Consider the following 24,810-nt stretch of genomic DNA (forward strand, 5'->3'; position numbering starts at 1 on the left):
AACTCCTTCAAGTTCTTCTTCTGCCGTGCCAATGACATGCCGATATTATCATGCATCCCTGCTGTTTGGGTGGCAGCTGCTGCTGCAGGAGTGTGAGCTCCATGCCGGGGAGCCTGTGTGCACACACACAGTGACAGGGCTAACTGTCAGCATTACACGGCTAATGATAACTCATGGTTATTAAGGGGTTAACAACAGAGTTGAAGTGTTTCGGTGTTGGTGGGAATTTGTTGGGACAAGTTGCTGTGTTAGCGTGTGCTAACCGGGCAGCCATCGAGGTGATAAAGTGACAGCAATCAGTGCTAATACAGTGGGGAGTTGGGATCGTCCAGAATTAGACCACCTCCACTAAAAAGGATTGCATGCAGGTACTGTTTGATTGGAGGAATTTCGGTATGACTTGATATTGCATTATTTCAGCCAGTACAACAGATCTGTATGTGAAACTCTCTTCAGACTCTGTCTCCTCAATTACTGACACTTACTGTGAGCTTTTCATTTGTGGCTTTTCTTGGAAACTCAGGGTGGTGGTGGGCTTATTAAACCCCAGCAGAGTGGACAGAGTCTTTAAGCATTAACAGTGTGCGAAGAGAGGGAATATTTTATAATCATGTTAACCTCGGTGGTAAAAAAGAGGAGGAAATAGGCAGGAGAGGAGAATAAGACAAGTCTTTTGCTCATTATCTACCCTCAGTTCACACCAGATTCTCCTGCTTGAGAGCCATTCCAAGACGTGACATCCACAAGACAGCAAGCCACATAAATTCCTCCTATACTCATCTCTTTCTCTCCGCTGAAGTAACCCATACAGTCCGTTTCCATGCACAGTTAAATGGAGCTAAGGTTATAGCTGGAATAGGCCATTAAGTTAGACTTCACAGTATACGAGCACCGGGGGAGAATCCATTTATTGACAGAGGTCCGACTCCAAAATGGCAGATGAAAATATGCCACTCTTTCAGCTAGTTACTATTGTACCTTCTTCCGATTGACCTATAACGTCACTTACCAAACAAGGTAGCAAGTGGCAAACGGGTTGCATGTCAAATGGTGCCGACAATGATAACTCCAGGTCAGGTCAGGTTTCTTTGTTTGTACCCATAGGTAGATTTGTTTTGCAGTATTAAGTGCAAGACATCCATTAACACAGTTTTCAAACACCATAGACAACATAGAAATTGAAATATGACAAGAAGCTAAAAGAGAAAAAACAACTCAAGTAGCCCAGTGCTAATCAAAATGTTAAATATGCAATAAATACCAATAAAAAGACTACACTACAACACCAAACTAGCACTATGAATAAATAAATACAGGCTCCAAAATGATCTTTGTGAAATATCATGTAAGCATACTGACTGGCATCCCTATTCCAAACTGAACTGAACCAGGCTGCATGGTGGAGACAAGTCATTTAAAACAAGACGTTCATTTTAAAGCAGCTAGATGTTAGATCTGGGCATAATCTTAGTCGAAAACATTCCAAACATGAACTAACCCTATCAACAGAGTGTGAAGAAATAACGTCTTTGATGTATTCTATGTATTGAATTGCAGAAATATCCACTGATAAGCAGCCAGGGACGGGCTGTCCCTTCTGTAATAATAGTAAGACACTGTGGCCTCTCGTGAGCCGCAGGACAATATGAAGTCAATCTGGCCGGGGCATAGAGTCAATTGATACAGTGTAGAGGTTACAGTCTCACCTCTTGGAAAGAAGCAACGTTCTGCAGCAAAGAAAAGAAACGATGTAGAAGAAGCAAAACTAGAGTAAATATCTGTGTGGCTTTCTAATGCTCGAGACAGCTTCTTGAGACTAAAAAGATGCGGTTTGATGTTGAACTCACGTTTCTTTTAGACTGGTGAGTAACATCTAATACAATACAATATTTGCTGAAACATATCTTTAGTGTAACTAATGTCAACACAAACTGTAGGCTTTCAGTTCATAAACTTTTCAGATGGCATGATGTGACTGTTTTCTTGTTCCTGTGGCATTGCTAAAACTGAGCTCAGTAAGTTATAAAGTAAACTACACACAAACCCCACACGTGAAGATCAGAAGACAGCAGCCTGAATTTAAGCAACTGTATTCTTGCTTTGCTGTCAGTTATGAGTTGCCTTTATTTATGACTGATGACTGTAAGTTGTGGTTGCACTGACACAGTAGTAGACCAGCTGAAATAATGTCAAGCAGTTCACCTTATTGTAACCTTTCAGCATTGCTGTTATGAGATAAGGCCTTTAAGAGGCAGGAAGGACAAAAACAAAGGACAGAGAGACAGTGCAGGGATGACCAGACACTGCTGGAGTTACTGTATGCTTCTGTTCAAGTTTCTGCCAAACAGCTGCTGACTCTATTGTCCCTTTTTACTCTGAGGTGTGTCTCTGTACCAGCTACTACCACCTACCAACAACACAATAACACAACTCTTCCACTTAGTTCATGCTTTGACTCGGCCGTCAGGTCGGAGTGTCTGGACTGAAATCGAGTCATTCAGGGGTTGCTGTGTGATTTTAGCTAAGTCCACTCGCATGGAGTAAATGAAACTCTATAAGCATTCAGGAGTTCAAGTTTACTTTAATTCAGCCCATCCTGGACACAGGCGCACCAACAGGTTCCAAAATTCCACTGTTCCCAGACCATTTTGATTTAAGGATTATGGTCAGTGTGATTTATACTCACGCCCCACTTAATTTACCCATATCCAAGATTCCAACCTTACCAAACCCCAGGAATCACCAAATTATAATTCCATATAATTTCCCACTTTGCAGACATGTTTAGGATCAAATCCTGGTGTCTGCAAAGCCACCCACTGATCCTTTTAGAGCGCTAATCATTTTCACTCAGTGTACCCAGATGGAGCATGAATGAGAGCTGAAAGCTGTCTTCATTGTGTCCTGGACTCATAAACCTCTAGTTCGTGGGTAAATATACTGCTGAATCAGTGCTGCACAAGTCGGCGTGTCCTCGCTGCACTCTGGGCTTTGTTTTCATTTCACTTCCTAATGCTGCTTTAAGCAAAGCTCATGGTTTAAACCCATATCATTAATATGACTGATGCTTTTCATTTTCAGGCTGGATGGGGGACAGATAGAGAGACAGAAAGAGAGAGAGAGAGAAAGAAAGAAGAAATGTAGCCATCTCACTGTCCAATTGATCTCTTCCAATATTTCCACATAAACACAGGCCACGGGGCTGTTTTGCAAGTTTCACCAGAGCCCCTCTGTTGTGTTTGATTGTGCTTATGTAAACTTGTGCAAGATTTTGTTTAGACACAATGAGGATGTGCTTGACATATCGAAGGGGGGGCTGAAGAGAGATGAAGAGAGGAAAAAGGAGAGAGATTGGGTGAACAGCAAGGGTGGAGAGGCTCGAGGAGGGATGGACTTATAATACCTATAGTAATACCTATAATACATTTTTTAGCCCCTTAACCCTGTGAAACCTGGATCAACATAACTTATTGGCTTGCCTTTTTAATGGGAAAAGGGCAATGAGTAACTGGGCAAGTAGTATTCCACAAATTGCAGAAATTAGTAGATTTTGAAAATCTATTGTCAAAAAGGTAGTGAACAATGTCCTGAAAACTACATTTATAATTATCTTGATTATATATTTAAAAGAAATTTACAAGGTTATAAATATATATATATATATATATATATATATATAGTATTTTTTTGTTACAATTTTCCAGGTAATTTCCTTGTTTTTGTTGTTTTTGTTTTCTTTCTTCATATTTATTTATTTAATTATTTATTCACACAAATTTTTAGGTACTCCTGTACTTTTTATATTTTTCTATTTTGCTATTTTGGGTTATATTACCTGTACTTTTTCCTTGCACATCTTCATAAGTTGCTTTGTTTTTTGTAAAAAAAAAAAAAAAAAAAAAAAAAAAATGAAGCCAATTTGCTCAAGGTTAAAAGGCTTAGCCAGTGAGATGCAAGGACATGCCATCACAAAATACTGTCCATCTCCACCTAAGCAGCAATCAAACATTGATCTTAATAAGTCTGCATCAAGTTTAAAACAAAAAAACTGAAAAAGTAAGAGATATATTAAAAGAAGCAACCATTGTGAAGTTTTCCAGACCTCTCTCCATGCTGCTTTCTATTATTTACTTACCTGTTCTCTATGATTTTCAATGTGATGATGCTCAACTTGACACACCAAAAACAAGCCACACAGTCACAGAAAGGCATACTTGTTTGCTGTAGAGCTTTGTACGCACCTCTGCTCTACTGGTATTGTAAAAGGGGTCTACAGCCTAATTTCAGTAAACTAAAAAGTTTGATGATGAGGCAGGGGACCGTGAGGAACAAAATACCTTTGTGATACTGTACAAGTCGAGTATATACAATATTTAGAAGATTTTTGCTGCTTTACTTTGGTGTCAGTCAGCCTTTTCATTTTAAAGCCACCAGACTCCACTGCCAAAAACAGTAATTTACTTCACAAAACACGGAAGTTGCTGGTCTACTGCTGCCTTCGTCAGTTAGTGTGTAAGGTCGGGCAGTTAAAAATATTTTAATTTGGCGTCCACTAACTGACTTTTTTTAGGTGGCTGAAATATGTTTTGTTGTGGCCCAGCCCACAACAGTATATTGCTTCCGTGCTGGCAGATTTGTCTTACAAAAGATACTAGCAAACCAACACCATACATAAAATAAACACAGCAGAAAGCAGACCACTGTTTAACTCTACAGTATATCTTTAAACGTCACAGTTATGGCTGAAAATGACAACAGAAAAAAAACAAAAACATTTCCTTAACTGAAATCAGCTGCCAGTTGACTGTCCGGAAGTGATTATTATTGTTAGTGCAATGTCACAATAATTTGGACTTCTTTACTGTTTTTACTTCTGAAACAAAAAAATGTGTAAAGGAAACCACAACATTCCCATAGTTACTCTTGGAGACATCTTTCATAATTCACTGTCTATGAACTGTTTTGTTCTTAATTTATGATTTTAATCATGTGATATTGTGACTTTTTCCTTGCAAATCTACAAGTTAAATCACATAATATCACTACTTTTTTTTCTAAATAAATTTAATCTTGTAATATTTCCCCTTTTTCCTATAAATTTACAACTTTAAATTTCATATCAAGACTTTTTTTTCTCCCAGATTTACAACTTATTTTTTTTTTATATTACAGCTGTTCTCACAAAATCTTTTTTTTCCAATATGGCCCTTGTTCTTCTTAGGCGTTGTTCTAAAGTTTTCCTGTTTCCTAGGGCAGTGTTTCAAATAGTAACAAAAAGAGACAATATTTTAAAAAAGACTGAAACTTTGGAATATAGCTTTTATGGCTGACGCTTCAGTTGAACACATTTTAGCACAGAGGGTGGACTATGGATTTTGCTGATTATCACTTTCATTAGTAAGGTCAATGTGTGATGGTTGGTATGAAAATGAGGAATGTTTACATCAAGCAAAACCTGTGTCAGTGTTCATATAGCCGCCTGACATTCTTACAGGCAGCTTTGCAGAAATTGAGTATCAGTCCTTTAATTTGTCTAACCTTTTACCCCTTATTTTAAAAACAAATCATGAGTGTGAATTTGACAGCTCTATGTGAGCTTTTCAAACTTTGCCTCAGTTTGTGTGCCCCCTCCCTGCACCTCCGCACCGTCCCCCACCTCCTGTCTGTTACATGTTGGACCTCTGTGTGACACTGCGATTGCTGACTCCCCGCCGTGCAGCCACCTCTCAGATCTCGCCATGGAATGAAAAGGACGCGTCGGAAGGAAAATAAACTCAAACGCAGCAGACATCCACAGAGGGCAGTGAAGCATTGACACATTGAGCCCAGCTGTGTCCACAGCGAAAGCAAATAAATAAAGTCAAAATCAAAAGGAAGCGGACAGGACCGCTCTTTAATCAGACTACAATTAGGCAATCTTAAATCAATTAGTGCCCTAACATGTTGACACAGTGCATCTGGGAGATGATGGAGTGACTTCCTGGCCGCTCACGCAAACTGATTGCTTTTTTTTTTTTCAACACTGCAATTTTCTAAAGTGTAGTTTGTCATCTGAGGCTCATTCCCAACACCACAGGGTTCTGAGGTTTGTCAATATCATGCTTTAGGTCTATTAAAAGCCACAAAGTCTTTATTGTTTTTCACTGGCAGCCCCAGAGCCTGTGAGAAAAATAAGAAAGAAATTGAGTGTGAACGTTGATGAAGAAACAAACAAGTCGGACAAAAATGTTGTTTTCGAATGCAGCTGTTGCACTGTAAAATCTGACAAGTGAATTTTACCTTATAAACTAGGAAACTGATTTAAGTACATATAACTATTAGTCTTTGTTTCAGTTCTGTTTTTATCTAATTTATATCTAATTTTTTTTTGAAGTTGTTGCAACTTAAAAATTACATTTTAAATGAAGTCAATCTTTGTCATATATTACTTTGTAGATAAATAATCCTGGAAACCAATTGCCTTGAAAAAGGGAAATAATATAACTATTTATCTTAGTTTATGTTTTCTTTATATCTAATTATTAAGTTTACTTAAATTTAGTTATATTTACTTAAAAGTGTAAAATTGTGACAACTTCAATATGAGTTTAGGTTTAATTAAATCAGTCTTTCTAAGTTTTGCCAACTTCAGTAAACCAAGTTTACTGTGCTATATATCTGTATTGTGCTGGTTGCAAACAAATCAATCATAGTTGTGTTTTATTAAACATGTTGTAAAATCTGACAAGTTGATTTTACTTTAAAAAGAAATCTAGAAAACTGATTGCCTTAAAAAAAATGTGAGTAAATGAAAGCAAATATAGCCATTAGTCATACATTGTGTTTACCTCATATCTAACTGTAAGTTTACTTAATTTATATTTTACATAAAATTAATATTAATAATAATTAAACTTGAAGAGTTTAATTAAATCAATCTTTCTAAGTTTGAGCAAAATCATAGAACCAAGTTTAGAATCCTATATATCTGTATTCTGCTGGTTGCCAACTAGTCGGTCATATTTGTATATTGTTAAACATGTTACACTGTAATATCTGACAAATTGATTTTTCTTACAAAAAATCTTGCAAGTTAATATAACTATTAGCCTTTATTTGTGCTGACTTTATATCTAGCTTTTATGTTTACTTAAACTTAAAGTTATATCTACTCAATTTGAAGTGAAGCTGTTGACACTCAAAATGGCAAGTTTATAAAATCAATCTTTCTAAGTTTTAGCAAATGCACTAAACCAAGCGTACTGTGCCATATATTTGTATTCTGCTGCTTGCAAATTAGTCAGTCATATTTGTATTTTTTAAAACATGTTAACAAAACTTGCAGATCTCTATTTTGTCATGATAAGTTAAGTCAGACTAACTTGGTTTACTGAAGTAGCTAACAGTTGACAGGGTTACAAGGTTATTCCACTTGTCATTTTGAAGTTGTAACAACTTAGGTAAATACAACTAAATTTTGAATAAACTTACCAATAAGATATAAAGTAAACAGAAATTCAGATTAATAGTTACACTAACTTTCCTTTTGCAAGGCAATCAGTTTCAAAGATTATTTTAAGTAGGAACCTTTCAGATTTTACAGTGTGCATTTTAACACTGCAGTTTGCTCTGTTTCAGAAGTTATGCTTGTTTCCTTTCCAACTGCACTGAGCTCCAAGGTTTCCCTGTCAAACTATGGGACCTGGACCCAAAAGCATACAACAAATGTCCTCTGAGGATAAATTCCCAGCTATGATTAATGAGTCATAAAGCAGACTGTTAGTAGGTCCTACATAACCAGTCAGGAAAGACATATGATTTTAATTTACAGCATCTTTGAACTCAACGCCACTGACTCAAGCCACAGTGCTAATGTACGATGTTATGACAGCTCGTCACACGAGAGACGAGATACTTTCTGTCTGTGGATGTACACAGGCTGCCATTATTAATTGTGTGTGCGCATGTATAAAAGAGATGAGAGAGGGAGCGAGTGCGGTCGTGCGTGCCCTCATTCATACAGTAAATCTCCTGCTGAATGAGACACTTGAGAGTGAGACACTATAACAAACACTGAGGTCCTTGTTGACGGGTGGCGCGAAGACGAAGGTTGGAGCTGCGCTTAAACTGCGGTTTGACAATAGGCCGACATGTCAGTCTCTGAAAGTTCTGTTTGTATGGTTACCATGCATCGCAGGGTGCTATTTAGCTCTGCAGTTAGTGATGACAGTAAACATAAAGCATCAGAGAGGCTGGTGACGATGTGGTGTCCATGAGTCAATACACAGGAACGCATTACCCAATGTGCAGCATCGTGTATCTGCTCAAAGTGGGCTAAATATAGATCTGATATAACCCACATCATATACCTGAAATACAAGCTAATCCTCTGAACAGCACCTCTATCTGCAAGCAATGCCTTATTATTATTAATGTTATTGTTTTTATGAGGTTTGAAATGTGAAATCCAACTTTTTTTTAATTCCAAAATGAGACTGCTGGCCACATAACACAGAGTCCTTTTCATAGTATGAGTCAGTGCAACACCTTTGCTTGTCTGTTTTTGAAATATTGACTGTCTGGTGCACTTCAGGAAGCTTTTTCTTCACAGCAAACTGAGACCATGCAACAAGTGAGCATTCAGGTAGGAAAACAAGCAATCCTGAACCGAGTCAAATAATAATTATCAAAAAATAGAATATATTCCACCATGTGAAATCAATTAATTTGCATATAGAAATGTATATTGCCTTATCTAGAACCTGCCATTATATATCCTCACACACCAGTCAAGCTGCACTCACAGTTTATGTGTTTTTATCATGTCAGTGAACACATGGAAGCTTCACACACTTTCCACAGAAGATGTCTATAATCAGCACAGTTTACAGATTAGAGTTACCAATTCAGTATCTGACAAAATGTCTCCCTTTCTGTTCCTATTTATGAAGCTGAGTAATGAACAGAAAAGTATTTTTGCAGAACATTATGTAGTCACAGTGAATTTGACATTCGACCCTTTCGGATATAAAATGTCTTCATTTCATCGTATGATCCTATGAGACATTTGTGTGAAATTCTGTCATAATAAGCATATGAATTCTTAAGTTATGGCCAAAACCATATCATGTGAGGTAACAGTGACCTTGACCTTTGACAACTAAATTCTAATCAGTTTGTTATTGAATCCATGTGAATGTTTGTGCCACATTCAAAGAAATTGATAAGTGTTATCTCCTTTACAAGAATAAGATGGATGAAAGGTCCCATTGGTCTTGACCATGACCTTTGACCAAAAAATTCTACTTTATTTTTATTATTTATTTTTGAGTCCATGTGGATGCTTGTCTGAAATTTGAAGAAAAAAATGCCTCAAGGTCCTCTTAATGTACTGCATTTACAAAAATGAGATGGTATAGGTCAAAATTACCTTTACCTATGATCACCAAAATCTAATCTGGTCATTTTTGAGTCCAAGTGGACGTTTGTGCCAAATATGAAGAAATGTCCTAAAGGTGTTCTTGAGATGTTGTGTTCACAACAGTGGGGCAGAGGGGCAGATGTACATACGTACAGATGCCTCTGGCCATGGCTACTGCCTGCATGGAGACATAAACATGACCAGTATCAAAGACTCACTATGAAAAGTGATAAAATCCTTTACTATACTATTGCAAAAGATATATGATCAAGAGACACATGCTGGCAAAGGTGAAAATAAGGCACTTTAAACACACAAAGGTTAAATACCAAACATGAGCTTAACATCCTCTTAAGTAAGGGTTTCTGTTCTTAATTTTATTTACTGTTTCAAATTTATCTCCGCTCCTCTGAGATCAATGCAGTATTTCATATGAGGCAGACAACATAATCATACTGCTTTCAGTTCTGAGCATATCAGAGAATCTTCAAACATTTTGGAGATATTGGCAAGGTCAAGCAACCAGTCACATCTAGTGTGTGTGTGTGTGTATGTGTGTGTGTGTGTGTGTGTGTGATAGATTTAGGAGAGCTTTCAGACACAGCCCAGACGCATCACTCTGTCCAAAATTAGATCCAACATCCAAAAACTATCCATCAAGTCTTCTCCTCTGAGCCCTGCATACTGCTGATACAACATCCATCACTGAAATGCTGCGGTGCAAACGGCAGCGAGCTGAAGGAGGACCAGCAGGACGCTGCTTCCTCTTTTGGTGCCACATTTCACAGAAAACACTTAATTCATTCAGACCAATACCACCATACAATGTATACTTTTGTAAAAATTCATGAAAGGTATAAAAAAACTTAAATCAAAGGCAAAGTACTGCAACAGTTAGATCATAAATATAGAATAAAAAATTAGAAATACCACCAAGTGCTTGCACACACAAGTCAGACTACACATAATACAGTCTACATCCATGTCTCTGACAAAATCAAGGCGTTCTTGACATATCACATCCACAAGAATGACACACATCCACAGTCAAGGTTACCTTCACCTTTGACCAGCAAATTCTTCAGCAAATCAATTTATCGTTATGAATGTCTTTGTCAAATTTAAAAAAAAAATACCTCAAGGTGTTCTTTAGATATTGCGTTCTCAAGAATGAGATGAATGCAAGGTCAGTGTGACCTTGACCTTTGATTTATGATCACCAAAATCTAATCACTTCAGCCCTGAGACCACTTGAACATTTATGTCAAATTGCAAAAACACTCTTTCAACCTGCTCTTGAGCTATTCACAAGAATGATACAGAGGTCACAGTGACCTTAACCTTTGACCCATTTCTGCAAAATCTATTCAGTTCATCCTCTGAAAAGGTAGATGTTTACGCTAAATTTCAAAGAAATTCCCTCAAGGCGTTCCTGAGCCATTGTGGTCAGGGGAATAGGAGGGACAGACGGGTGGAGCGAAGACATAATGCCTCAGGACATCGCCACCGCAGAGGCATGAAAACCACAAAGCAATGTACACATCGGGAAAAAAAACACAGATCAGTCAAATAAGTAAACAGTAAAAAACCGAAGCAACTGAAAGAAGTAAACAGTGGGCTGCCTTACAATATACTTTTTGCAGAGGTTCAAAACTGTAAAACTTTTCTCTAATACTGTAATTAGCTGATTATACTGAAACATGAATTTTAGATGAATGCCACGAATGTCAAGCTTATAAACCTCTCTTTATACCACTGCCATGAACAGTGACACCCTACAGCTCAGCTACTGTGACCTGATGATGGTAAACGTCTCGTACGAACATTCAGCGAACCATCTGACAAATAGATTTAAGACAAAGTAAAGGACAGCAGACAGCTATTAAGATAATTAGAGGACAGTTAGTACAAGGTCAGCAGACAGACAGGAAGAGGATTAGAGAACAAAGAAGGAAAAAAGACAAATACACTGAGAGAAGATGGAAAAACAGGAGGAGCATGGCATACTGTGAGACACAGAGAAATATAGAGACAGTGAGGAGGAGGGGAGACAGGAGACAATGAGAGAAAAGAGGGGGCAGAAAGCAAATAAAGACAACAAATAGAGCAGAACTTTATCATTAAAGAATAACAGGACAAAAGAGGAGACGAGAGGAGAGGAGACTGAAGGGGAATGGAAAAGAAACAAAAGTGAAAAGGAGGAGGAGGAGAGGAATAAAAGACAAGAACAGGAAGAAAGGATATACGCAGAAAGAAGGACATAAGGAAGGATGGAGGCAAAAATGAATGGAGTGAATGAAGAAGAATGGAAAGCAGAAAAGAACGACAAACATTAGAACAAGAAAAACTAAAGAAAAAAAAGGAATGGAAATGGAGAGAAGAGAAGAATGAATGAATAAAAGGGTGAAACCAAAAGAGAAAACAGAGGGCAGAGAAGAGGCAACTTAAAAGAACAGAGGAGAGAAAAGGAGGAAGGAAATACATAACAGTAAGAAGAGAAGAGATGAGCTCCACCAAATGAGAAAAAGATATGACAAAGAGTTAAATGAAAAAGCAAAAGAAAGAGAAAAGACGAGTCAGAGGCATGTTCTAGCTTCTGTTAGGATCCCAAAGATCTTGCGTCTGATTTTACGCTTTACTGCCTCGTTTGAACTCAGTAACCCGCTTTTAATTAGCAGCAGTTCATTAAGGCTGCATCCAGTGAACATGTAATAAAGGGCATCAGGGAGGCGTGGGCCGGCTTCCTCTCTCCGGGCTGTAAAGAGCAGGTGATGACAGCTCTCACATGACTCACTCTGCATCGTTTGAATTAGTGGGACGTACACGTGTGGTTGAGATCCCGCCAACCTCACGCCCTCTCCTCTTCGTTCCACCACAACACATAGAAGGCCACGGCGGCTAACCAGCAAGCTAACGGCTGCAGACAGTCAGGGCCTGTTTACAGACGAGCTGGCAGGAAATAAACAGCACAAAACACTGTAAGACACAATTACAGAGACAGTGTCCCTTCAACACACTGCTGCAACATGGAAAACTGGCAAATGTTTGTTTCTTTAACAACCAGCCTTTCATTTTTACTGCTGTTTCCATCATGTCTCTCACTATGATCCCATTTTACACAGCAGCTTCAGTGTGGGACTGAGCAGCCTTGGCTAAAAGTCTGTAACTGAACTTCCTCTAATGATCACTAGTTGCTGGCTGCAAAAAAACTTTATGGAAGTAAACAGAAGCTTTGGGTCCTGAGAAGCTCATTTCTTTTCCTTTAGGCTAATGTTTTTCATGATGGAAATTTAAACTTTCATATTTCATTGGAATAATGTTAAGGCTTAACTTTTTGAAACTCTTTGAAGAACCCAAAAATTTGCAAGAATTTTGTAAAATGTACAAGAAAATTATCTAAAATTAATAATAACAATTTTTAGCATAATTTTGTCTAATTGTACTAATTGTATTATTTGTATAAGATTTTGTACATTTCTACTTTCCTACTGTATTACATTGCCTCATCTGCAAAACAATATATATACTTTTGTTATGAAATTAGAGTTAATCCAAATAGGCAATGGGCAACAAAAGAAGAAATAACCAAAAATTTGCAACAAATAGTAAAAAGTACATGAAAATTACCTGAAAAATTGTTGAAAACCAAACAAAACAAAAAAGAACGGCAAACTTGGAAAAATGCTTAAAAATAATTAGAATTCTGTGACAAAGTTTTAACTATTTGAAACCTAGGTAAATCGCTTGATTTCTTTCAAAATCCTGGGAAAAGGGCGATGAGCAACTTTACAAGAAATGGCCTAAAATTTTGTAAGAAATCAGTAAAACATTACATGACAACTACCTAATAATAAGCAAAACAAAAAAGGAAAAAGAAATACTCCAATTATATGCTATAAAAAATAAATAGATATCTTTCTGTTTTCTGTAACATGATTTTAAATATATAATTTAGAGAACTATAATTCTTGTCAACCGTTTTTGCAGTTTGTGGAACATTTTTTTGCCAAGTTGGTCATAATGTTTTTTCCAATGTTTCTGAAAGTAATCAAACCATTTTTTTTGGACTTTTGGAGGTTTAAATACTAGTGAAAGACAACTGAATACAGCACAAGAAAACTGATGTTGATCCAGGTTTTAAAAGGTTCAATATGTAATTATTATTTATAATAAATGTAGTATGTTTTCTAGCTTTTTTGAAAAAACAGTCTAAATCCACCATTTTTTTTTTTACATTTTGTGGAACATTTCTTACAAAGTTGCTCATTGCCTTTTCCCCATGTTTCTGAAAGAAATTTGCTCGAGATTCAAATAATTAATACTTGTGAAAGGCGTCTGAAAGCAGCACAAGAAAAGTGATGCCGCTCCAGGTTTCAAAGGGTTAAAGTATAGGCTCACAGGTCTTTCTTGAAACAACAGAACAGTGTGTACATTTGCAACCAAGCAATTTCTGCCTGCTGTAGTCGGCTTTCCCGCTGTGCTTCATACTGCCCCTTTCCCACTGCTCTGGCTCCGATTGGCACTGATAGAAACACAACACCCAGGTGAACACGCCAGTTTTTACTTCTTAGGCCGCAAAACACAATGATGTGCCACCACTGTGTGTCTCCACTTAAAAAAAACAAATCAGTCTGCAACGATTTCGAAAGAGAGACTGAATAAATGAGAGATATGTAAGAGAAGTGAAAACTGTAAAGTTTTCTTTGATCTCTGTCCATGCTGCAGTCTACAGTTAACCTGTTCTCTGCCCTGTCCACGATGTCAAACGTGACACACCAAAAAACTCACCCACCCACACACACACACACAGACACACACAGACACACACATATCAAGGTATACTCGTGTGCTGCAGTGCCATGCACACAGCTCTGCTCTACTGGTAATTGGAAAGCAGTCAAAAGCCTATTTTTAGCGGGTTTACCCCTGTTTAAAAAACCCACGTACACACACATTAATTTTGGCGTAAAAGTGGTTTATTAAGTTTTTTGTTCTCGTCTGTTTTTATTGTTGATTGTTTCTTTATTTATCTATTTAGCATGTTGGTGACTGCAGTTGTTTTTTTTAAAAGATTGTTTTGCCTTTATTAGATAGGACAGGAGATTGCTAGCGTGAAAGGGGGAGTGAGAGGGGATAACATGCACCAAAGGAACACAAGCCGGAATCGAACCCGCAGCTGCTGCAGCAAGGACACTGCCTTCATATATGGGGCGCCTGCTTTATCCACTGACCACCCACCGACCCACTGCAGTTGTTTTTAAATGTACTCAAATAAAGTTTGACTTGACTTATTTTTTGCAGTGCTTGGAATTGCTGTGCAAAGGAACTTTGTTTTTTACATGACACATGACAGTCTGTAAAACATTACTTTATTAGAGCAGCCAATGTTTTAAACTGTTACTTATCCAATAGAAACTACGGATGCAAGTTGGAACCTCAATGTGGGGATCGATTTTTAATAGTATTTTCATTGAGCATCTTTGGCCATGTTTGTGCATGGAGGAAGATTTGAATTGTGGTGGCAGGGCATCTTTGCCTCTGCTCTATATCAGCTGTCTGAAAGCAGAATCCACAACTCAGCAGCTACTCAGCACCGCTGGCTGCTGCTTTTAGAGCTCAATCTCTCATTCAATCTCTCTAAAGGCTCAAAGAATGAGCTGCAGCACTTAGAAATGCCAAAACATATCCCACCAAAGACACCCAGGCATCCACAACGACATGTTTTTTATGTTTCTGATTTGATTTTGCTCTCATCATTCAGCAGCCGAGCGCTGACAGGATGAAATGTGTTTGAGCACATCCCTGCAGAAGTACGTGTTGCACTGGGCAGAAAAAACATTACACTGACTTACGCTAAGTCAATATGGCAGTGCTGGGGCTAAATGGGCTGGATCTGTCAGTAATAAAACGCAGCCAGATATCTGTAGGAGAACTCTTCAACCCCAACCGCCCTCCCAACAGGAACAAGCACAAAACAGCACAGATCATGGAAACCCTCCAAACGATGACAGAGAGACTCTCCGGAGAAAGGCAAGCTGAGCCAGGCGGGCTTACAGGGAGGGACACACACACACACACACACACACACACACACACACACACACACATACAAACACACACACACACGCACCCTTAAGCATACTCTCTTAAGCACACTCAGACAGATATACCTATTCACATCACACACTGAATCAGATGCAAAAACACACCCAAAAACACTCAGACACTCACAGATACACACTTATAATAGATGAACGTTTCGACACATGGCAGACTTCCCACAGGCTTCAACGATTCACCATTCATCAAGATCAACAGGAAACAACAAGAACACAGTAATGGGCTCTAATTTGGACCAATATCACGTCTTAGAACAAGACATTACTTTGTAAAAAGTCCCTGCCGTCATATTGTCCATCCAAGCATCAAGCGTTATGTGTATTCATTTCTTCAAGCCTGTTAAAGCTGGGGTAGGCAGGTTAATTTTGGGCAAATATCCATTCAATAACTTTTAGCATATTGTAATTCAAGTGGGCTGAGAGAAAAGTAGACTTCTGTATTTTCTCTTGGCTTCCGTTTTTTAGACTTAAGAAAATCTAGTCTGTGACTGGAGACTTTGGCAACCCTCAACACGGTATGTATGATATCCTGGGAATTAACACCCCACGAATGATGTGTAATGTCCTTGATGTACAGTTATGTAATTAACGTAGATTTACAGCAGTAAGGGTTTTGGCAAGTGAAGTTACTACAGTAAGGTATAGGAAAAGAAATGTGGCGAGGACGTGCCTTAAAATGATTCAAAGTGTAGTCAAAGTACACACGGTTCTGAACGCTCATATCCAGGTGAGAGTAGCCATGGGTGTATAGTGAAGACTAGATAAAGCCATGGACACTCGAATGTAAACAGGTGAGTTATATAAAAATTCACCCTGTACAGTTGTCATGGGTTTGAAATTAGCCATAAAGACCAAGACGGTTTTGTTATACCAAGCTGTAAACATGTTCATTTCTGCTGAAAAATCGGGCATTTAAACATGGGTGTCTGTGGGAATTGACTCTCTTTGCGTATTAGCTTAATTTCTTTGCTGCTGCTTGGCAGATTACCAACAAGCATGAAACACTGATAAAAGCACAACACTCACCAGCAACATCCAGTGTACGCCGGCTGATCTGCCCCAAAAAATGGGCTTTCATGTGTTTGTTGTGACCATATACTGTATATAAAGTTGGATGACAGGACCCCACTTACCCCCTGCTTCGCTTAAGCGAGGCTAAAATATCCCTAATACAGACGCTGACATTTTGCACTGGTGAAGTCATTCTGAGCTGGAGACGGCACAATAGCGATATCTGCCAAACACCTGTCAGACCAATCGCAAGCAGCTCCATTGATTGCAAGTGCACAGATTGGCTATCACAGCTGTCAATCATAATGGAAAAAAACCTTTAGTATAACTGAATAACTCATTAAAACCAAACATATCATAAAAACCAACACTTGAACAAACATCAGGGTGATGAAAACTACCTTCAGTGACAGAAACCATCTTTGGCGTGTACTTTGAGTTTTTAGCTTTTAGCCTATGTCCATTCAGTAACATGGAGGGGCGGGCTTTATGACCTATACTGCAGACAGACACCAGGGGGCAATCCAGATTGTAAAGTTACACTTTGGGGGAAACTGTCACTTTGATCATCTTTATATACAGTTTGTGGCTGTGACATCACATGCTATCATAGAGTGCATTTAGTAATTTTACACCTATCACTATTGTAATGTGACATGCTATTGTTCCTGTTATTGCTGTGCATCTCTCCCCTCTCTCCGTCTCTCTCTCTGTCCCTCTCTATTCCCCTCTCTCTTTCTCTTTCTTTTTTGTCATTATTGTAATTTAATTGTTATTTACGACAGCTATTGCACGTCTGTCTGTCCTCGAAGAGGGATCTTCCTGAGGTTTCTTCCAACTGCTAACCAGCCCCAAAGGCTCAAGGTTACAACTTCAACTTCATGTTTATGTAGCTAATATTAGCTAAAGCCTCGAGTCACAGTGTGTCCTCGGCCTCGCTCCCTGTCACTACACACCACCTTACCTAAGAGAGAGCAGGCAGCAGCTCCAGAGACTGTCCTCCAGCCAGCAGCGGCAGCAATTTGAATCCAGCCGGCACCAGAGGAGCAGACAGCTCCAACTTGCCACCAGATCTGCAAACTTCCTGTTCCTGCCATTCCACAGGTTAGACCAGGCACTGACACTGTCACACCCAGTGCCGGGGTATTTTTTGCTGGCTGAATTTTTTGGTAACTACAATGGGCATTGTCATCTGGTGGGAGGGAATTAGGACAGAGAGGGGAGAGCTGCAGGAGGATGACATATTTTCAAATTCTGTCCATTTTACCCATTTTGCTTTTTCCAGATGTGTACCTGCTGCAGCTTTATCAGAACTACACAGAAAGAGGTGGAGTGTGTTTTTCTGACTGCTCTTACCAAGGCAGTTGTGTCCATCGTGGGCCAGCATGAATCCATCGTAGCAGGTGCACCTGTAGTTTCCAGGTATGTTGATGCATTCGTGCACACAGCCCCCATTGTAGTCGTTCTCACACTCATCCATGTCTGGAAGAGAAAGGTTGTTGCGTTACTGATCTTTACATCTTTGTTACATTATCATTGCTGCTGCTGTCTGTACACAGTGTACACAGTCAGAGGAAGAGACTTGTTGGTCGCTGGCATTCATTCAATTCCATTCAATTCAATTCACCAGGCTTGTGCTGCCAAAGCACGATTACAGTCAAACACTGTGAATGAAATTAACAACTGATCACATGAATAACAGTATCCAATTAAAATAGGTAATTCAATTATTGGGGTGTATATATAATATATATATATATATATAGGTAATTCAATTATTGGGGTGTGTATATATATATATACATATACAAACAAATCTCACATCTCATATCTGTTTACCTATAAACAAGTGTTTTTCATGTGTGTATGTATGATTATATTATATTATTATACTTGTAAGGTACCATTGCTTTGACAGTGCTTTTGGTGTAAGATTGCGATGCCACATGCCACCTTTGGCATCTGCATTACAGGCCGTTGGACAGCATCATGTGATAACGTGGCTGGACAGAGCCAGTCGTGGTGGGGTTTAATGCAGCCGGACTGAAGCTGACGTGTCCACACAAAATGTGGCAGGACAGCATCAGGTTGAAACACTGCCGCTAACTAAGTAATATATGCGCAAGAGCACCTATAGGGCAGGCAGGAGGGGCGATGGATGGGGTAAACAAATGTTCACTTCCTTTATGAATGTACTGGGTTTTCCCACACCTTACCATGTGCCTCCTTTCCCTTTATCCTAACCATTCATGCCCACATGTGCTTTTGTTGGTGTCTTTGCATTGGTTGCTTTTGTTCCAAAACATAACCACATACAGCATCATCCTACCACGTGCTTGTGTTGACGTCACGTTGGCAGCATCCTTGAATGTAAAAAGAAGACGCAGAAGGATACTTAGAGGGAAATATGTAGATGCTGAAGTCCACTGCAAAGTGGCAACTTGTGACGACTTGGGATGAGAACGCATTGGTATTACAGATCTGCTGTATAAGTAATTCAAGATTATTTGGTGTCAATAAAGAAAAAATTAACAATAATATATTAAAACAAAATCATAGTATCAACTGTAAAATTAAAACAACAACAACAAAAACATAACCCCTGGAGAAGAGGAGTAAATAACAAGGCAGAGTGAGATCTGTGGGGAGAGAAACTCCAGTTGTTGTGTGTTATGTGTGTGTGTCTATTGGATATGTGTATCTGTGAGTGTGTGTATAGATCAGCATTATAAGTAACTGAAGTTTGTTTAGAGTCAATAAAGGAACCATTAACATCAATATATTAATACAAAATCATACTTCCACAGTAAGGTCATTTCTCATTGCAAACAGAAACCTGCAACTGGTCTTGCTCAAAGGTTATCAATTATTGAGTGTTTTCTTGACAGCCGTGCATAATGTTCCACCATTCATCCTATCAATGGACACATGATTTGTTTTATATCTAATGCATCTTTGATGCACTTTGGAGCCCTAAGGTGGAATGTTTTCGTTTCGAAAAAGTGATGGCAAAAAAATACATTCTGAATTAAATTCAATTTTTTCGCAACACAGTTGGAAATGGAAAATGACTGATTTCACAAAGAACAGCCCCCAAACAGTCCCCCCAGTCAGTCCCCGAACGTCTTTTAATTTGTGTCATCTTCCCTTTTTTGCAGTATCTGCTCTGCTGAGTGCCTTCGAAACTTTCAAGATTGCAGATTGAAGTTTCTCATGTCAGGACATCAGTCAGAGCAGCGGCAAAATAAAGTGGCTGATGACAGTATTATTACAGTGTGTTAGAACAGGCAGAGAGATGACAAAAAGACTGAGATATGAGGCAGCACGGCCGCCAGCATATGATGATGAGGATAATGATGATGATGACACCAGTTTAGTCTAATGCAGTGATAGTCAAGTTACAGCCCATGGGCCAAATCTGGCCAATGACAGGGTGCCAGGTGGGCCCCCAACTATTTTTCTAATTTACCAAAAAAACTTTGCACTTTTAGTATATATGAGTATGCACTTTTAGTATACAACAAACAAAGTGAGGCAGAGTGCATAAAACAGGATAAAAATAGAGCTAGTTTATCAAAAAAGTTCCAAGGGAGGATCCTCCCCCACCCCTGACATAGGTCCAAGACCCTTAAAGTCCTAAAATCCAAGAAATGTCCTAAAATCCAAGAAATGTCCTAAAATCCAAGAAATGTCCTAAAGTCCTTAAAAAATATATGCGGCTGCTGCAACTGGCCCCTGGCCCGCTGTCATTTTGCAAAAGTGGTCCTGAATCACAGTAAATTGAGGATCCCTGTTCTAGTGGATTACTTACAAGTTTCGCTGCTACGGAATTAATGAAGTCAGCAGCATTACAGCACAGTAATGGGGGATACATAGGTAAGGGTGAGGGGGGCGGTTGGGTGTAGTGGTGAAGAGGGACAGGAAGGTGTCAGCCGGTGTTTAATTGTCTGGTGATGCCCCCCCCTTCCCGCCCACCAACCCCCACCTGCATGCTGAGCCAGCGCAGGCTTTCACAGGAGCAGCTCACAAGTGGTTGCCATGCGGAGCCATTTAAACAAACAGTCCTCCCCCTCCGTGTGAACAGCAGGAGATCCGCCAGGCAGCGAGGAAGACCCCAGCCCACATCCTCCTCCCCCTCCCCCCTCTGTGCTGAGGATGACACAGTGCAGGTATCTGCCTGAACTTAATCATTCCGGCAACCAGACGTTCTGCTGGATCTTTCCATGGACCATTTTGCTTTCTCTTAGTCTCTTCCTTGTGCCAAGAGGTGGGATTAACTCTAGATTCTAGATGGGACTGTTCATTGTCCCATCCTTTTCTCTCATCCTGCCTCCCACTTTGTCTTCCTCATTTTATTTTACACCACAGCTGCTGTGTGTCAACATTCCAATTACAAACCCGCTAGCTTAAAAGACTGCTCGTCTGCCTGTCCAACACGTGCTCATCCCGCGTCGTCAAATGTCGCCACTTTGCATGAAAGTGGAAATGGATTTCCATGTTGTTGTAGGAATCCTGCTGTACCTGCTGTTTATGTTCCGGGATGCCGCGGAACACAAGCACATGGTGGGATTACGCTGCACGTCATTTTGTTTAGAAAACAAAGCACACGGAAAACAATGCAGGGACATCCCACCATCCGGCAGCGTATATTAACACTGCAAATGTTTTTGCCTGGCCACATTCTAAGATGATGCTGTCCGGCAGCAAATCATCAAGCTGCAAAAGGTGACCTGGGAATAAGACTCAACAATCAACTATCTTTCTCCAGAACTGCATATATTACCTTTTAGTGTATTAGCGTTAATCAGTAAAGTCCAGCACTTTGTATGCCTACAAGCAACCCCAACCAACTTCTTAAACCTCTGTGGTAAAACGTGGCTCCTCTTTTGGTGGAAAAACAAACCAACAAATGTATTCCAGGCAGCAATCAGAGTTTCAAGGAAAAAATAGGAAACATGGTCAGTGTAGGCAGGTTTTCATTACAGATTTTTGCAAACCTTAAGTAATAGTTTTATATTTATATATTTATTTATTTATAAATATATAAAAATATATTTTTAAGTCAATAAAACACAATGTGGAGATGACTGTGATGAGTAATTGAGTGATGTTCTCTGACTTCTCCTCTGGTGATAACATTCCAAGAAGCATGGTGATGGATGTTAAAAACATTAGCAGCTTTGTTTCTTTTGCAGCCACCACACTAGCTGTCATTATTTCCAATCCAAGACCATATAGGCGTGTTATGGAGCCATAATGGAAAGGCAAGCCCCTTATCATGGGAGCGGCCACATATGAGGTATTTCTGGGAGGTGTAGTCCATGATTTCACAGAGGAATCGTGAATTCAAAACTTCCAGATGATCCGCTCAACTTTTGAAGAGTTATGTGATGCAATAACAGCTCTTGCAGCTCCTGCAGCATCATGAGGGAGCCAGTTCTACTGACAAGCACATAGCCATAGCATCATGTGACCTAGAAAAGAATCGCCTTATATTCCACCTTTAAAACTATTTTTTTTTTTTTCTTTGCAATAAATTGTTTTGGGGTTTTTTTTAACTGGCGTGTTTCCATTCGGCGTATATTCACAATTTCAATATGTGCAGTTTGAGAGTTAATGGAAACCTGCCTGTGACAGTGTGTCTCCCTGGTGTGACTAAAGCAGAAATTCAAATGAAACTCACGGTCCAACAGATCAGCAGTGACATGTGAGTCTGGACATTGTTTGTTTAGATCACAGTTTCTCTGGAAGTGACCAGTGACACCAGTTGGGTGGAGGCCGATGGTTCTAAGCAGGAATAAGAAGCTGGCACACAGCGGCGACGGACGACACAAACACACAGAGCTGGCCTTCATATCCTGCATGTGGACATAACCCAGACCTGGACACTGAGCATATACAAACACTTGAAAAACACAAAGCACGCACAGTCACCAACACACAATAACACATGCATAAAAAAGCAACACAAACACAATCCAACACACTGTTCACAGAGAACATCTATCCACAAAACACTTCCACTCTGATGATTAACATCGTGACTCTGGATCCAGTATGAACGCTTTGAAAAGTCCAAAAGCAGGCAAACATAAACATGAAAAGATCCTCATCTGAGAGGTTTCACTTGGTTAGAAACCATCATGACAAATGCCAAATCAATGCCACATTCTGCACCATGAAGCACCACAGACATGTTTACCAGAAGCCAATTACACAGGCCAGCACACATCAGCTCTGTGACAGAGGAACGCTGTCTCTGTGCCTGAAGGACCGTGCCAGCATGACCGCGGTTTACAGGAATACACCCATCACACATCCTCACAAGAGTTACATTAGAAGATTAATAACAACTCTTCGCATGAAATACTATGAAACATTGAGCAGAGCCTCTTTAAAAGCTTCATAAAACTGACCTGCTTTAACCATTTTAAACATAAGCAAATTGGTTTGATTTCTTTCAAAAAATCGGAAGAAGGCAATGAGCAACAGAAGAAGAAATGACACAAAACAATTACAATATATTTGTAAAAAGTACCAGAAATATACCCAAAAATTAGCACCAAAAACATTAAAAAGAAAGGCAAACAAGGCAAACAAGCCCTGGAAAAAGTGCAAAATCATAATAGTTCTGTAATAATTTAAAATATAATTTAAAATATGTAATTATGCCTTTAAAACCTGGGCAACTTGACCTGATCCCTTTGAATAAAACAAAACAAAACAAAACAAAACAAAACAAAACAAAACAAAACAAAACAACAGGAAGAAGGTAATGAGCAACTAAAGAAGAAATCACCCCAAAATTTGCAGGAAATTAGTAAAACAAAACAAAAAAGTACAAAAAAGCACCAAAAAACAAACAAACAAAAAAAAAAGTGTGACACTTTAAATAAAAAAGAAATGAAGTGATGAACTGAAAAAAGTGCTTAAAAATTATAGTAATTCTGTAAACAAACATTTGTTTATTTTCAATACGGTTTACTTTTAGAGATTTTTCAATATCTATAAAAAATAATTTTCCAAATTACTTATCCCTTGCAAGTTGCTCATTGCTTTTTATCCTATGTTTTCAAAAGAAATCAAACCAATTTGCTCGAGGTTTAAAGCTTTAAATACTTATGAAGGCTTCAAGAAGCAGCACAAGAACTATGATGTCTTTCCAGTTTTCAAAGGGGTAAGGTTTTCTAACTAACTTTTCTCTTTTTCCCTGCACATTTCTCCCTAGAGTTTTTAAATTAAATTTCTTATTCTATTTTCTTACACTTTGTGAAACATTTCTTACCAAGTGGCTCATTGAGGTTTTTCCTATGTTTGAAATACTTGTAAAAATTGTGTGAAAGCAGCACAAGAAAAGGGACGTTACAGCAGGTTTCAAAGGGTTAATTCTGGCTACATGAATGTAAACACAGCCAGAATTCATCTTTATCTTATGGAAAGTATTTTTAAAAAAGGGAAAAATAACAATCATGTTGGAATTAAGGAGTCTGAGCCTCGTGTATGCAAACTGCTCACGGCCATCACTGGCTCATCCTAAAAGGCATTTGCAACCAATTAGGGCAAGCTGGAATGGGCGAGTGTTTGGGGAAAGGTTGTTTGGACACTTTGCTGTACTGCCAGCTCGGATGGCGAGGTTCAGCGCAATGTGGCACTTCCTCTGTGCTCTGCTTTTCATCTGTCAGACATGAAGGGAGAAGGTAAAGAGTGGAACTGAGCGGAGGGAGGCTCTCCACTAAGGGTGAATGAGAAGCAGCAGGTGATTAATTGGTGGCTGAATGGTTTCAAACAGGCGCATTGAGACGACATTCACTCAAAGTTGGCTAAATTTGAAAACACATCGTCTTGTCTCTGTTTTGGCCGTCCTTTTGAGCTCAACTGATGGGGTTTTTGTTTGTTTGTTTTGTTTTTTGCATTATCAAGAGTTTTTCAAATTCAGTCTCCAGAGAGAAAAAAAAATAGCTGTTCAAATGTGAAGTTTTGGGGCAGAGCAAAGCTTGTCTGGCGTATGACACCGAAGGCAAGGCTACGTTTTGGAGCAGTATGATACACCGCCAGGCAGCATCAGTTTTCAACACGGGCGGACATAACCTGTCGCAACAGTAAGTGCTTTAACTTTCACAGTTTTTTCAGAATTGTCTCACACACGATCCTAATGTTTTTAAAAGTCCAACAATGAGAAAACGACAAAACATATCAAAGTCAAATCAAATCTATAATATGAGTTATTAGATTTTAGGGCAGGCGTGACTCTCCAACATGTTCTTATCCCAACTCCTGCTG

General features: G+C 39.0%; 1 protein-coding gene across 2 annotated transcripts in view; it reads right to left on the minus strand.

Moving 5' to 3' along the window:
• Nucleotides 1–24,810, minus strand: part of scube1 (signal peptide, CUB domain, EGF-like 1) — a 152,543-nt gene that overhangs the window by 103,046 nt on the left and 24,687 nt on the right. For both annotated transcript variants that reach the window (XM_042511141.1, XM_042511140.1), the window contains exon 3: nucleotides 17,887–18,012. In XM_042511141.1, coding sequence (XP_042367075.1) covers nucleotides 17,887–18,012 — 126 coding nt within the window. The remainder of the gene's footprint in view (nucleotides 1–17,886; nucleotides 18,013–24,810) is intronic.

The sequence above is a fragment of the Plectropomus leopardus genome, chromosome 22 (genome assembly GCF_008729295.1).
Source record: "Plectropomus leopardus isolate mb chromosome 22, YSFRI_Pleo_2.0, whole genome shotgun sequence".
In the NCBI taxonomy this organism is placed as follows: domain Eukaryota; kingdom Metazoa; phylum Chordata; class Actinopteri; order Perciformes; family Serranidae; genus Plectropomus; species Plectropomus leopardus.